The following is a 15,729-nucleotide window of genomic DNA, read 5'->3' as shown; positions in this document are numbered from 1 at the left end:
CAGGACAAGAGCACTTTCTTGAAAAGTTATCTTCCTCACTAAATAGACTTTGTGTTTTTATCTCATTGGCCTACATTATATGACTTAAGGCTACATGCTTAAAGTATGTTATTTTGCAAACATGGAAAGAATATTTTCGTAATATTCAAAAAATGTTGAAAACATGTTTTAAGTGTTGAGGAATTTAAGTGAGAATCTTCAGATGTTGGTACTCTGTGTAAAATTCAAATGTGACTGTTTTGCACAAAAACCACATTTTTCTGTGCAGGAAATAATATTTCCAGTTGTCATAGAGATGCACCCTTTTCTGTACAGGAAATGATGCTTCTACACAGAAATATTATTGCCTGCACAGAAAAGACTTTATTTGGGCACTTATTATGTTCAAAATTCACACATTGATAATTTGCATGGTAAATAATATTTCCCCAATTCCAAGGTATAACTCCAATTAGTGCCAACTATCATGTGTCTTCAAGTTGACTCCAGCTTGGAATGAATACATATTGGCATTTTTCAGAAGAGTTTGGCCATTGAGACATCAGCAAGCTGGTGTTTATGTCTGAATGGTTATTTGAACCCTGATGCCGCAGAATCCTAGTCTGACATTCAAACCACTATACAAAGCTGGGTTCACAAGTAGATTAAACCCAAGGAATCAATGGGAACTTAAAAGATTCCAGTAATACACCAGTAACATATACACCAGTAACTTTTCCAAGCTATGATTTATTCCGTCTTTAGTCTGTTTTTACCATTTTGTTATTCAGAAAACAGAGGGACTTATATGGCTCCTAGAGCAGCTACTATGAACTATGTGGGCTCTGAGATCGACAGGAGAGGCCCTTCTCTCAGTCCCAACACTGTCTCAAGTGCAGTTGGTGGTGACGAGAGAGGGGGGCTTCTCTGTGGTGGCCCCCTGGCTCTGGAATACCCTCCCAAAAGAGATTAGATTAGCCCCCACCCTTCAATCCTTCCATTCCAATCTGAAAACATAGATGTTCATATAGGCCTTAGACCTTGTGTAGGCTGAATGGGCCGATATGAAGCTGACACTTGACACATTGTGAATTGACAGTGGTTAGTTTTACCTACTATTGTTTACAATTGTATTATTTTGATTTTATGCTACATGTGTTGTTCTAATTTTGTTATAATTTTATGTGTATCATTTTTACCTGTTGTATGTTATATGTGCACCCTGGAGCGCCTTGTAAGCCACCCTGAGTCCCTTCAGAGAGATGGCGGTGGGGTATAAATAAAGTTTATTATTATTTATTATTATTCCTCTTGGGTACTGATTAGGATAAGTCTTACTTACACCTAATGCAAGCATATTGTGTAGCCCTATAATGTAATGCATGGGCCACATTATTTAGGGAAAACACACAAGCTAGGAAAGGCTGCAGCAGTTGAGCCTACTGAGAAGAGCTATGTTCTTCTCCCTTGTCTCCCTCTTGCTGTGTTAACTGAATACAAGCAATGTTTGCACTTTGAACTCAGTTTATGCTGGGATCAAAGGGAGGAAGTAGGAGGAGGTGAAAGAAATGGACACACTTTGAAAACAACTGAAAAAAATGGAAAGGCAGAAAAGATATGTGCAGGTCAAAACCTCAGACAATTTCCACTCCTCCCCTAAACTATTATCCATTGCATGGTCAATTTGTAGAAGAATACACTGAACATCATATAATATGTTGTCTCTTTTTTCGGATAACCGTTTATTACACTTGCGAGACACTGTGGTTCAGTCTAGATGACAAATGATCCTGGTCCAGAGTGAAGAGAGGGTGGGACAGAGGGCAGTTCCATCTTGTCTCCTGCATATGTCATCAGTTGGGGACTCCTCACTCCCAGCACCAACTGCTGCTTTGGGCCAGAGTGAAGGGGGGGCAGAAGACAGTTCCACCTTGTCTCCTGCATATGTCATCAGTTGGGGACCCTCACCCAGCACCAATTGCTGCTCTGGGCCAGAGTGAAGAGAGGGAGGGCCAGGGGGCAGTTCCACCTTGTCTCCTACATATGTCATCAGTTGGGGACCCTCACCCAGCACCAACTGCTGCTCTGGGCCAGAGTAAAGGGGGGCAGAAGACAGTTCCACCTTGTCTCCTGCATATGTCATCAGTTGGGGGCCTCTCCCCCAGCACCAACTGCTGCTCTGGGCCAGAGTGAAGAAAAAGGGGGGCAGAAGACAGTTCCACCTTGTCTCCTGTGTTATTCTAATAATATAATACAATGTAATATAATATAATATATTGTATATACATATAATATTTATAATATTATAATGTAATGCAATATAATACTACTAATATTAATATGATATTATAATTATGTATTTATATTACATGTAATATTACGAATAATATTACAATATAATTGTATAGTACAATATAGTAATATTTAATACTGATATAGATATAGATATATATCTTGTAAGCCACTCTGAGTCCCTTTGGGGTGAGAAGGGTGGCATATAAATGTCGTCAATAAATAAATAGTCATCCGAAGGCATTTCCAAACCAGACTGGGAAAGACTCCAGTCTCAACCCCTAAAGTGCAGCCAGTGTAAGCATCAGTGAGCTAGATGGTTTCTCTCTAAGGCAGCTTCCCATGTGTCACTAGCCTTCAAAGGTTCAGTCAGCAATTCTGGGAGGTCTTTACAAGTTATGCCCCTTTAAGAAATGAACAGTATCTTTTTAATACTACTGTTTCCAAAGACCATCTCTTTCTAATCAAAGATATTTCAACAAATACTGAGGTTTTTACTCACTCCTCTGTGCAATGGGCAGCTGTCAAAATCCATTGGTCACTAATAATGGAACCACCACATATGTGACTTTGAGTAGATAGCTTCACATGTAAACTGACTTGCCAAGGCCACTCAGCTAAAGAAGCATTTTCTCCTCCAACAATTCTTCCAGTCACACCAGATTCCTGTACACATACTAGAGAATACATAAAGGTATCATTTTTCTCCAAACGGTTTTGGAGATTCTGGTTTTCCAAAACATATAGCAAAAAGAAGCAGTTATTTCACTAGGTGGACATAAAATGAATTTGTATAGTGGGTTGTTGTAGGTGTTTTTTTTTCAGGTTATATGGTCATGTCCTAGAGGCATTCTCTCCTGACGCTTCACTTGTATCTATGGCAAGCATCCTCAGATGTTGTGACAACCCAGTGAATGTGTATATTTAAGAAGAAGCAATGGTGGAGACTGCATGACCTTCCCAGGGCAGTTTGAAACTTAAAAAGGAAGTTCCCTCACAGTATTCCATTATTATGTCATCAAAGGCGGAGGAGACAGTGGCTAGCAGTAAAGTCAAAGAGAAAGAACTTTAGGACAATGTGGGGAAAGGAATTCCTGAGTTTGGCCCTACCTCTAGGTCAGTGGTTCTCAACCTGGGGTCCCCAGATGTTTTTGGCCTACAACTCCCAGAAATCCCAGCCAGTTTGCCAGCTGTTAGGATTTCTGGGAGTTGAAGGCCAAAAACATCTGGGGACCCCAGGTTGAGAACCACTGCTCTAGGTTCACTGAGCACTGGAAACTTGATGACACAAAGACTTGTACAGTCCAGGGATTAAACCCAACAGAATTGTCCAAGCAAATCTGTGTTTTTGGGATGAATGTAATCCCATCCAGCAAAAGGGAAAACTTTGTTTCTTGCTATGCTTTTTGACTGACCAGAAACAGTTCTGTCTTGTCTGAAATGAATTTAAATTAGAAATTTCTAATTCGGTTTGAAGAACTTCAGCAAAACTTCCCCCTATTTGAATGGCATGAAGGGAGGAGTTAGGAAGCCCCATAATTGCCACACAACACTATCCACATGAGTAAAATGTTCAGAAGTTGTTGGGTGCCAGAAGGAGGACTGCAGCATCTGTGAATAGTAGCAGTGAATAAAAAGTTGGCCAAAAAGAAACATGCACAATTCTTTTCAATTAGTAGTTAATATGGAAACTTATAAGGCCATCATATATAGGTCAACATATATACACATTGTTTATATTGTTTGAGGGAAGAAATTCCACATTCTCCCCAATTTAACTTAGGACAACAACTTGATACCTCTGTTTCCTTGGTAAAAGCACTGTGAAATGTGTTCTATAAATCAGAATGTAACTGTTCAGGATTTTGCTCATGTCCCTGAACTTTCTGAGGCAGCTCTACACAAACAGTTCTGTACAAACATTCCCATGATAGTTCTTTCTTGCTATCAAGTGACCATCAGTTTCTGTTTGCTGGCGTGTGTTTACTCTTCTTCTTAAGCAGGGTTACTAGAGGAAGCCTCTTTAGGCTTAATTTTTGTCAGATTTGAGAGCCAGACTTGGGTCTCAAATCATTTCTAATCATCAACTTGATTATAAAGGAGGAAATACCTTGGAATCTGTTCAGTGTACATTCACAAAACAACTGTGAAACTATAAGTGGATTTGATACATTTTTGTTTTGATGGAAAGTAGCCTTTTAATAAGGGACTACCTATGTATGTAAATTCAATATGGGAACCTGTTTTACCTTTAAAAAGAAATAAAACAACAAAGCTTCTTTTTTCCTGTGTTTAGTTCTACCTGATGGCTCTGATTAAAAGAAAAGTGATTCTTTCATGAAGCCTGAGCCTTGCTTATGTTCAGAGTTGAAGAGATGTAGCATAAAAATTGATGTCCCCAAGCTATGCTCTTTATACCACCATTAGTAGTTATATTCTGCTTTTCTTTCTTCCTATAAGGATGCATTCTGCCTCTCTGTAGGCAAAATGTAGTTGCATTGACTTGTTTACTTTTTATCTTCTTTAGAACATGAGATCTAGCAAACAAGTTAGAATGTATTTCTTTTTACTTTAATAAATCTTTTTGAACCTAATCCTAAGCCATCCTAAAGATTAGAAGGCTATTCCTTCTCACCACACGTAAGTTCCTGCTGGTTATGGAGTTTTCTCCTGATATTCTGCTATATTTTGGAGGAATTGCCCTAACTAAGGGTTATTTTTTAGCCTAACAGCTCATATTCCCCAACAAATTCAACCCTAAGTCTGCAAACCCAGGTTTCAGCACAAGTCCAGACAATATTCACATTAAAGGCACCAGTGTTGGCAATTCCTTGTCTACATTAGTTTTACAAAGTCTCCAGCTCTTGCAATCTACATTATGCATGGGGACTACCATTAAATATTCTTAGGTTTCTTTTTACTGTAGCATAACTTTACTCTACAAGAAACTGTAGAGTATCCTGGGGCTTTGTGGCCATCTAGACAGCTGGATCAAGTCTATTTCAGCCCGATCCACTGTCCAGATGCACTTTTCTACTATCACCCTTTCCCTCAGTTCTGGAAAGGGGATAGCTCGTATCCGTGTCACTGTCACCACTTCTTACTAGGCATAGAGCTGTGCCTGACCATGACTTGTCACATCTGATAAGATCAGAATGGGATGTCTGTGTGAGCAGTAGGAAGGTGGAGGCAATTCTACCTACTCTGTCATAACCTTATTTCTTGGTTTTGTATGAAGCCAGGAAATGAGACCATGCCTTAGACTTTGCCCTTTATATATTTAGAACAAGGGAAAGAGTTGCCATGGAAATGGGAGCAATGAAGGGGAGGGGCCAGGGTGAGGGATAGGAGGTGTGAGGGAAATAAACTGTCAGTTGGAATTTTGTTTTGTACCATGATGTATGCTTTTGAATAAAGCCTTCCCACTTTGTTCGTGAGGTAATTTCTTTGCCAGAAAGCTACAGATCTGAACATCCTCCTTGTTAATTGTGCAGGCACCCCAATGTGATCTCAGCAGATGCAATGGGCAATAGCCAGGGGTTCACAGGGAGTTCCATGACTGGTAAGGGTGTCGTGAGAACAAGGGGATGAGCTAGCAAGAGAACGGGCTGGACCCTCTGGACACATGTTACCAGATTCAGAAGATATACACTGGATGTAGGGCAGTTCCAGGGCACAAATACACAGATTAATCTGCTATACACACAGCCCCAGAGATGTTGAATCTGGCCATGAAATACATGTAATTGTAATAAAGGCCAACTCAACACTACATACTCCCAATTTTACTCACCTGGAGTGATTTTAGTTTGACACAGTCTTAAAGTATAACCAGAAACCTTTCCATTCGCAGGCATAATACTGTAAGGAGACCCATTGGTGGACATTTTTAAATAGCATTTACATTTCCTAAAAAGTAAGCAAAATCAAGGTTGTATCATTCTGAACTGTATGCATCATTACCTCACACATCAATTTTAATTCCATCTTTTTATACTGTGGGCTTTTAAAATGAGCCAAATTGAGACTCTCAAAAACTCACCCTTCTTGGTTGCACAGAGCTTTGTCAGAATTGTAAGTAAAAAACTGGCAGCGGATGGTGTCTGTACAAAGCTGTTGACATGCCTGGTGTCCGTTGACATATTCCTCACTCAATTCCGTTCCCAGAAAATTTAAATCAGAAAAAGTAGGGGAATGACAAGCTGTAATTTTTGAGAAACATTGCTTTTAAAAATTACCAGCAATTTAGCATGACATGGAAATAAATTGGTTGACTAGAGTGTTTTGTGTTCTGCTAAGTACAGCATATAAATTACCTGGTGTAGCCATTTTACAGCTTTGGAGACTGTAACCTGACTGAGCATTTTCCACTCCTTCAAATACATCTGGTGTTCCACTTCTTGATGTCATCATTACACAAGTATACCTGAAGCAAGCACACTGAATAATCAAAACTGATGTTGACACACTGTATTTCTGACTCTCTGGGGCTGGATGAGATATCACATTCTGAAATCCTACAATTTCTGGTTTTGCCAGAATTGAAAACAAGTCTCCTTTTTACTGCCCATTTAAAGCGGCAATCATTTATAGTTCTGTGTATTGTAATAGGCCCAAATGTTGGCCTGCATTAGGCTGAGCCATATCCCATCATCCCCTATTTACTGGACAATATCTGGAGCCCCCTCCCACGGGCACACCCTGTTTTCTGTGGAGTAGAGATGGAAAAATACTCAACAATATTGTGGGAAATGGTCAAAAACATGTTTTGAAAAATGTTGGAAAACTCTAATATGAAGAATCCTGAACTGATTGCACTCTTCACAGTTTTTTGAAGATCTGAACAAAATTCATGCATGACTGTTTTGCGCGCAAAACCATATTTTGTGCAGAAATGCTGTCTCTTGCAAAGAAAATGCTGCATTTGAGAATTTGTCTGCATGAAGTTCACATGTGGCTAATTTACATATTAAAACATTTTCTGTATAGAAAACAGCTTGTTTGTGGGAGGAAAATAATGCTGCATTAAAATATTATTTTCTGTGCAGAAATCACTGTGTAAAGAAACATAAAAATTCTGTGCAGAATAAGTCCCAAATTTCAAATAGCTTTAGGAAACTAGACTTCTGGAGATTTTATTGTGGTCCAAAAAACCGTGCTGTTTGTTTTAAGAAGCTCTTTAATAGGGATGTTATTCACACATAATTTTAGCAATAACATGAACAACATCATGAAGACCAATGAGCTATGAAAATGAGTCTGGGAGAAAGTTGTGTCGAAGTACTAATAAATCTTCTCACAGCAGAACTAAAATTGCAAAAATCACTTGGTTTTTGTTTAAGAAGAAACACTGAAGGGTTCAATTCCTGGTGGGGAGTAGGCAGGATCATAGAAGTGTTCCGACTGTGTTCCCATTACCAGTCACAAAATTATTACAGAAGTACTGAAACCTCCAAAAGACCCCAGTGTTTCTCAGTACCAATGTCATCCTTTTATATCTAGCTATGAGTGACTGCTTCTATGACCTTGTCTATTCCCCATGAAGCAGGGAATTGCTTTGTAAGGAGCAGGACTTCAGCGGCTGTTCTTAGGGGGAGGGGAAGGATATGACTACTGTGAAGGAAGGAAGACAATACCAATCTCCACAGAACCCAAAAAAGCATATACCCATGCATACTTGTGAATGTCTCTAGGAGGCTAAATTAATACTTCTATAACAAAGTGCACTGTGGGATAACTGAAACCACACTGGATTTTACCATTATCCCTTCCACAACTGCTCTAAATTGCATGGGAACTTTGGGACAGCCAAACCAGACTCCAGAATTGGTGATGCTCTTGGCCAACTCAGAAAGCTTCAGGAGGAGTAACAATCAAATTCACCATGGATTTAGTGCTTTTAAAATGGTTTGTATAAGATGCTTTAAAACTTTATATGGCCGGGGTCCATTGTATCTTAGAGACCGTCTCTCCTTCTACCATCATCAGAGGTCACCACGACCATCCCAACGCGATTTGCTCTATATACCAGGTCCTAGGGAAGTGCACTTGGAAAGCATCAGACACAGGGCCTTCTGTATTTCTGCCCCTGCCTTATGGAATTCCTTGCCTCCCTATTTGAGAGCCATGCGTGACTTGGGGCATTTTATCCTAGCACTTAAGACCTGGCTTTTTACTAGAGCATTTGACCCAGGTTAATTTTAATATTTGTATGTATGTGTTTTATCCTGTATAATTTCTGCAATGTAAATCGCCTGTAGCATCTCGGATGGAGGGCGATTAATAAGTAATTAAAAATGATGATGATGATGATGAAAATGAGTAGATCCATGGGGCACACTTCCCAAATTGATTTAATACTGATTTGGGTTAAATATGATGTTGCTTGTAAATAAATAAAATGAAAAAAATTACACATGCTTGGCACCATACTGAAACAGAGCATTGGCTCATGGATTGGCATGGGAAACATAGTGACTGTGAATACCCCTAAAATATGAAACACTAGAATGCATTAGCAAGTAGTTTTGGCTTCTAATACTTTATATTTAACCTTGTAATTTCATTCTGAAAATTGTGCTTGAATTGTCATCAATCTTAGAAAATTATTCAAGAGAACATACTGGACAGAGGCTGCCATGATTAGGTATATACTGTTAGTTGTAGCTCCAGACTGTAACTCCTATCATTCATCTCCATTGTCTATACTGGCTAGGAGAATTGTACTTCAGATCTGTTCCCCAAGAAGAGAAGAGCCAAGGGGATTGGGAGTAACAACTGGAGGAAGAGTGCCATCACTGTCATTTTGCCAAATAGTAGAGCCAAACTTGTATAGGGATCTCTTCATATGGGCTTAATTTCAGTGGCAGCAACTAGTTTTTCCCCACTTTCACCATGGAGCCCGCCAGCTCCCACAACACACATTAAGAGTACTTCCAGGGAAGTTCTGTGGTGAAAGTGTAAAAAAAATCCCTGCCACCACCAAAAAATTTCCTCCAGAAGACAAGTGGAGGCTCACTGTCTTTCCACAAGGAAAAATGAGTTGAGATGGCTTAGAGAGGTTTTTCCTCATGTGATGAGCTAAGGGGAAGCCAGGACAGTGTGGGGCGCAGGGCAACAGATCCCCATGCTCCCTGGGCAGGCACCGCCAACATCACCACAATCTATGGCAATACTGGATGATTTGGGCAACGTGTGTGAAGAGGTCCTAAGAGAAGTCAATATCCATAGAATATTTAGGTTAATTGTCTCTTCAACAATACCACTCTGAGAGCACAGCACTGTGGTTGTGAACATGAAGAAATGAGAAGCAGGCTGGTCTGGTATGTTCATCTGGACATACCAGAATATCACAGGATCATACAACAGGATTAAATATACAGGCACTAGATATTATCTGATCTCAGAAATTAAATAGAACAACACTGTAGACTAGACTATATTTCAGAGGAATCTTTTGGCAAATCACCTTTTCTTCTTGTCTGGGAAAACCATGTAAAAATCATAGGGTTGCATTGTTGAAAGCTTTCATGGCCGGAATCACTGGATTGTTGTAGGTTTTTTGGGCTGTATGGCCATGTTCTAGAAGCATTCTCTGCTGACATTTCACATGCATTTATGGCAGACATCATCAGAGATTGTGAGGTCTATTGGAAACTAGGGAAACTGGGTTTATATGGACCCAATTTTCCTAGTTTCCAACAGACCACACAACCTCTGTTGATGCCTGCCATAGATGCAGGTGAAACGGCAGGAGAAAATGCTTCTAGAACATGGCCATACAGCCCGAAAAAACTACAACAACCCATTAATAGATCATCCATAGATCATCCAAAGACTCAAAGTCACATATATTATGAAAGATCTATTTTTATCAACCCACCTTGTAAACATGTTATTAGAAAGCATGTTATTTTGCATGTATAAGAGCTAGACTCACCTTTCACTGCTCACACGCCATTCATGGTCGTAGAACGTAAAAAACAAACAGTTTGGATGGTAAGTACAAGTCATTCTACATACAAAGGCATCCGGTGTCAAAACCTTTGCAAGGGTAACTCCAGAAAATGCTTGTTGCTGAAAAATCTCCCGCCGACAATCTGCAGAGAAAATTAATTGGTGAAGTCAAGATATGTCAGGCCCTTTCCACACAGCTGTATAAAATCTACATTGAGCTGGATTATATGGCATGGTGGACTCAGATAACACAGTTCAAAGTATATTGTGGAGTATCTGCCTTGATATTCTGGGTTATATGGCTGTTTGGAAAGGTCCTCGGTCATTTGACTGTTAAAAAGTTCATTTATTGTCACTTTTGTCTGATGAGCTGTAGTTTCTCTCTGAATTCCAACCACAATGCTTGGCTCATTGTAAAATATCATTCAATAGCACCAGAAGAACTTCAAATCCTCTTCTCATCTCAATGATCAAACTCATTAAGTAGCTGACACAAGAGCTTACAGTGCAGGTCTATTAAAAGTTAGGGCATAGTGCAGCATGATTTATAAAGTAGTGTATACTCTCAAATATGACTTACAAGTGATTCTTCATATCAGACCTGGATTATATCAAATTATATCACTTGCTCTGCTATCTGATGGTTCTGAGACTTGTAGTCCAAAAATAATGTTACCAGGGGTTTTTTTTATTGCATTTTATATTATTTCTATCTTGACTGGAACTCAAGAGGTTTGAGAGCAAGGTTAAAACAAGATGGGAATAAAATTCAATGATAAAGGTCAAACAATTAAACAAGCTATATATTAGAACACACTCATTCAAAATGTATGTGTTTGTATGTAGATAAGATTAGACAGATGGTAGATAATGACAAATAGCTAGATGATTCTGTCCACACCGATAACCATATCATCTTCTGGAACGTATCAGAAACTTGTTATTTTTGAGATATATGTGGGATACATTGCATTGCACAGAAATACATATGGTAATCTCCAATGTACTATCTACCTTATTTTCTTTCAGAATATAAATATTTACCTTGATCAAATCGTTGACAGGGTTTTAATGAAAATCCAGATATAACACCTTCAAGCTGCTTTATCTGGGTTGGCGTTCCTGTGCTACTATATTTCAAGTAGCATTGATGACTGAGTGAAAAAAGAGATGCACATGTTAGTATAAATCCTTACTCAACCTACAGATTACCTGAGTTTATAAAAATGTTACTCCCTCATCCTGTCATCTCTCACAATAGTACTTTCTAACCCTTATTAGAATATATATATTACATTTTATTTGTTACCCACTGCTCAAGGTGAGGTACAACAAGTCAAAACATATGAACATAAAATACATACAATAAAATATATAGGGAAAAAACATACACCAAACACAGGGTACAAAAATCAAGATATAGCAGCAAGAGAATGCAAATTCAAAACTCATGATTTGAAGTTGACTGGGTAGGCCAGCTTGAAGAGATGGGTCTTCATTTGAGCTCATATAGCTGTCAGAGCTCTTCCAGCAGGTCATTCCAGAGCCTTGGGGTGGCCATTGAAAAGGTCTTCTGAGTGATGGTTGCCAGTTGGGATCTGGCTGGTTGGAGAAAACCCTGCTAGAAGTATCCCTGCATCATGTGATGGGCTCTGGCGGGCTCCATCCTGGCTGCATCGTGGCAGTGTCCTAGGATGGGGGAAAAGCCCTGTGTGATGAAGTCCTTTGTCTCAGAGCTTCTTGGAATTAAGTTAACTTTCCTAAATCCCGCCTTTTTAATCTGAGCTCTATAATAAACGTGTTAAAAAGCTAAAGATAAAGGATTCCCCTGACATTAAGTCTAGTCAAACCTGACTCTGGGGGGTGGAGTTTATCTCCATTTCTAAGTCCAAGAGACGGCATTGTCCGTAGACACCTCCAAGGTCATGTGGCCGGCATGACTGCATGGAGCACTGCTGCTTTCCCACCAGAGCGGTATCTATTGATCCACTCACATCTGCATGTTTTCAAACTGCTAGGTTGGCAGAAGTTGGGGGTAACAGTGGAAGCTCACCCCACTCCCTGAATTTGAATCCCTGACCTTTTGGTCAGCAAGTTCAGGAGCTCAACGGTTTAACCCGCTGCACCACCAGGAGCTCCCATACACATGTAACCGATTAGGAGATAAACCCTTATTCTGAGAGAGGTAGTCGAAATATCGTTCTGGAGTAAAGCAGGGAGATAGTTTGAAAAAATAAAAACCCAACCAGGCACAAGGTTTGACTTTTTTTTGCAGATCTTAACTCTTCAGAATAGCAATGCTCTAGTTGTAGTCATGACTCACAGTGGCAGTCCTGTAAAGTAGACTAATATTATTGCCTCTGTGGACCTAATTGGAATAATGTTTCTATAAAATATTTTGGCATGTGAGGTTACTGATGATGTCCAATTCACATGCATTCTGCTTAAAAAATGAACACATTCAAAGGCCAGCTAGTGCGTGGGAGAATGAATTTCCTTTTTTCCAACTAGGTTTGCCAGGTATTGCACAATGGAGATTAAGTATAGCATATAAAGAGCTGTTGGAGCTTTCCAGCATGCCCCTACTGATGAAACATCGCAAAGCTCATTCAGGCTATCAATAATAATAAAAAGTAATTAGAGATCAATCATTCCAAAATGAGTAGAGACCTTTTCTAGGAGGAGACAGAGTCCAGTAGCTCATGAGTAAATTATGCTAGTTCTCTTTCCCCAAGGCATTGCAGACCTTTGCAGGATCCAACAAGCAGTAATCTGAGGCCCCTTCTACACTGTCCTATATTGCAGGATTGATCCCAGATTATCTGTTTATCTCAGATTATCTGGCCATAGAGACTCGTATAATCCAGTTCAAAGTAGATAACCTGGGATCAGATCCTGGGATATAAGAACAATATAGAAGGTGCCTGACGGTCTGTTTATTGATCCTGGAGTGATGTTCTCAAGCCACTCTTGCCCTGTATTGGGCGATTACTGGACTCTAATGCCTAACATGCTTGACTGACTGAGGCTAATTTGACAAAACCAAAAGCTTCACAGGCTAAGCTTGAGAAGGTTATTTTTCTGGACAGTTGACAGGACATGTTGTATTGGTGAGTCCAACAAAGTTACTTTTCCAGGTTCTTGTGCACCACTCTGATACTCTTGCCATTGACAAACTATGATTTACTAAAGCTGAACTGATGCTTTGCCCAGTGCCCATGACAGTCTCCCTGATTTAAAATATCTGAATGCTGCTTACCGTAGGTCTGCTTGATGAAATGATGCCGTGGCATATGTGAAAAAGTAACAGTGGGCCTCTTTGGTGCATCGTTTTTGGCACTGTTCAAAACTGTCAGCAGTTGTTGCATTGTAACTGTCTCCCACCATGTTCAGTCCTTCATAAATATCCTTATTGCAAGCTGGAAGGAGGGAGGAAAGCGAGACAGTCAGCTAAAGTAGAAGAAAACTATGCTTTAAAGCAGTGTTTCTCAACCTGAGGGTCGGGACCCCTGGAGGGGTCACAAGGGGGTGTCAGAAGAGTCGCCAAAGACCACCAGAAAACACAGTACTTTCTGTTGATTATGGAGGATCTGTGTGGGAAGTTTGGTCCAATTCTATCGTTGGTGAGGTTCAGAATATTCTTTGATCGTAAGTGAACTATAAATCCCAGCAACTACAACTCCCAAATGTCAAGGTCTATTTTCCCCAAACTCCACCAATGTTCACATTTGGACATATTGAATATTCATGCCAAGTTTGGTTCAGATCCATCATTGTTTGAGTCTACAGTGCTCTCTGGATGTAGGTGAACTACAACTCCAAAATTCAAGGTCAATGCCCACCAAACCCTTCCAGTATTTTCTGTTGGTCGTGGGAGTTCTGTGTGCCAAGTTTGGTTCAATTCCATTGCTGGTGGAGTTCAGAATGCTCTTTGATTGGAGGTGAACTATAAATCCCATCAACTGCAACTCCAAAATGACAAAATCAATCCCCCTAACCTCACCAGTATTCAAATTTGGGCATATCGTGTATTTGTGCCAAATTTGGTCCAGTAAATGAAAATACATACTGCATATCGGATATTTACATTACAATTCATAATAGAAGTAAAATGACAGTTATGAAGTAGCAACAAAAATAATTTTACGGTTGGGGGTCACCACAACATGTGGGCCTGTATTAAGGGGTCGTGGCATTAGGAAGGTTGAGAACCACTGCTTTAAGGCAAGTTTTTTGCAGTTATATTTTGTGATCTAATGTCTAGTATTATCTACATTCTTCAGGGCTTTGGGGAGGGGGGGTTAGGCCTCCAGATGTTCTTGTGGGCCAGTCCACAAGAGCATCTGGACACCCACCCCAGAAAGTGTGAAGTTTCTGGGGTGGGTGTGGACAGGCCCAGGAAAATCCACGTTTTAAAAACGTGGATTCTCCTGAGATAAAGGTCTGTCTGGATCCACTCTGAGACATTTAAAAAACAATGGAATTGATTGGGACTATCCCCACCAAGCTAAGGAGAAGATCATATGTTTCATAGGATATTGTATTTTCCTGGGAACCGAATATTCTTGATTCTTACTAATAAATACTTTATCATTTGGCCATTTTCATTTGGGATAATCCAATGTAGTGATTTTAGTGATGGAGAAGGACACTGGAAGATCAGAAGATCTCTTCTCAGCCATGGAAACCTTCTGGATGACCTTGACCATATCAAACACTCTTAGTTCAGAGGAAGGCAAAAGCAAACTTTTTCTGAACAAATCTTACTCTAAGAAAACACCCTGAAAGGTTGTCTGAGGTTCGATCTACACTGTCATATTATCCAGTTCAAATCATATAATCTGGATTTTATATGGCAGTGTAGATGCAGTCTGAGACTCACTACAAGCTAGAAATTGCTAGAAAATAGACAACAAAAGCAATGGTTTACCATGATGGGAATTGTAATTCAACAGATCTAGAACAGTGTTTTAGGACCTCATCACATGGGGAAAATTCCCCATCCTAGAACACTTCATCCACACAGCCAGCACAGAACCCATCAGATCACATGATGCACATATACTTTAGGCAAGCTGTGTTGACAAAAGGTGCTAGGAGGAGAAAATCTGAACATAGGAAACTACCATGTTCAAATAGAAAATCATGAGGACAGTGCGGGAACACACCAGAATGGTACGCTTTCCGGCGTGTGATGGGCAAGTGGGTGGTGTAGGTGATGCACGATGCTGGGTGACTGATCCCCGCACTGTCCCATAAGTTGCCCTGCTCCTACAGATCCCCTCACTATCCCCCACGTGAAGGACCTTCATGTGAAGAGGTTCTTAGATGACTGGGACCCAACTGCTCTCTACGTGGGGCTGCCCTTGAAGACGGCCCGGAAGCTTCAGCTAGTCCAGCGCGCGGCAGCCATGTTACTAACAGGAGCGGGACGCAGGGAGCATACAACGCCCTTGTTGTTCCAGCTCCACTGGCTGCCGATCTGCTACCGGGCCCAATTTA

General features: G+C 40.2%; 1 protein-coding gene across 1 annotated transcript in view; it reads right to left on the bottom strand.

Moving 5' to 3' along the window:
* Nucleotides 1-15,729, bottom strand: part of KLKB1 (kallikrein B1) — a 36,064-nt gene that overhangs the window by 6,931 nt on the left and 13,404 nt on the right. The window contains exons 5-11 of the mRNA XM_060778600.2: nucleotides 13,487-13,646; nucleotides 11,272-11,381; nucleotides 10,211-10,370; nucleotides 6,588-6,697; nucleotides 6,314-6,473; nucleotides 6,065-6,180; nucleotides 2,774-2,948 (exon numbers count right to left, since the gene is read on the bottom strand). Coding sequence (XP_060634583.2) covers nucleotides 2,774-2,948; nucleotides 6,065-6,180; nucleotides 6,314-6,473; nucleotides 6,588-6,697; nucleotides 10,211-10,370; nucleotides 11,272-11,381; nucleotides 13,487-13,646 — 991 coding nt within the window. The remainder of the gene's footprint in view (nucleotides 1-2,773; nucleotides 2,949-6,064; nucleotides 6,181-6,313; nucleotides 6,474-6,587; nucleotides 6,698-10,210; nucleotides 10,371-11,271; nucleotides 11,382-13,486; nucleotides 13,647-15,729) is intronic.

Source organism: Anolis sagrei, chromosome 5, assembly GCF_037176765.1.
Source record: "Anolis sagrei isolate rAnoSag1 chromosome 5, rAnoSag1.mat, whole genome shotgun sequence".
Lineage (NCBI taxonomy): Eukaryota > Metazoa > Chordata > Lepidosauria > Squamata > Dactyloidae > Anolis > Anolis sagrei.
Note: the sequence above shows the minus strand (reverse complement) of the source record. Positions and strands in the feature narration are given on the sequence as shown.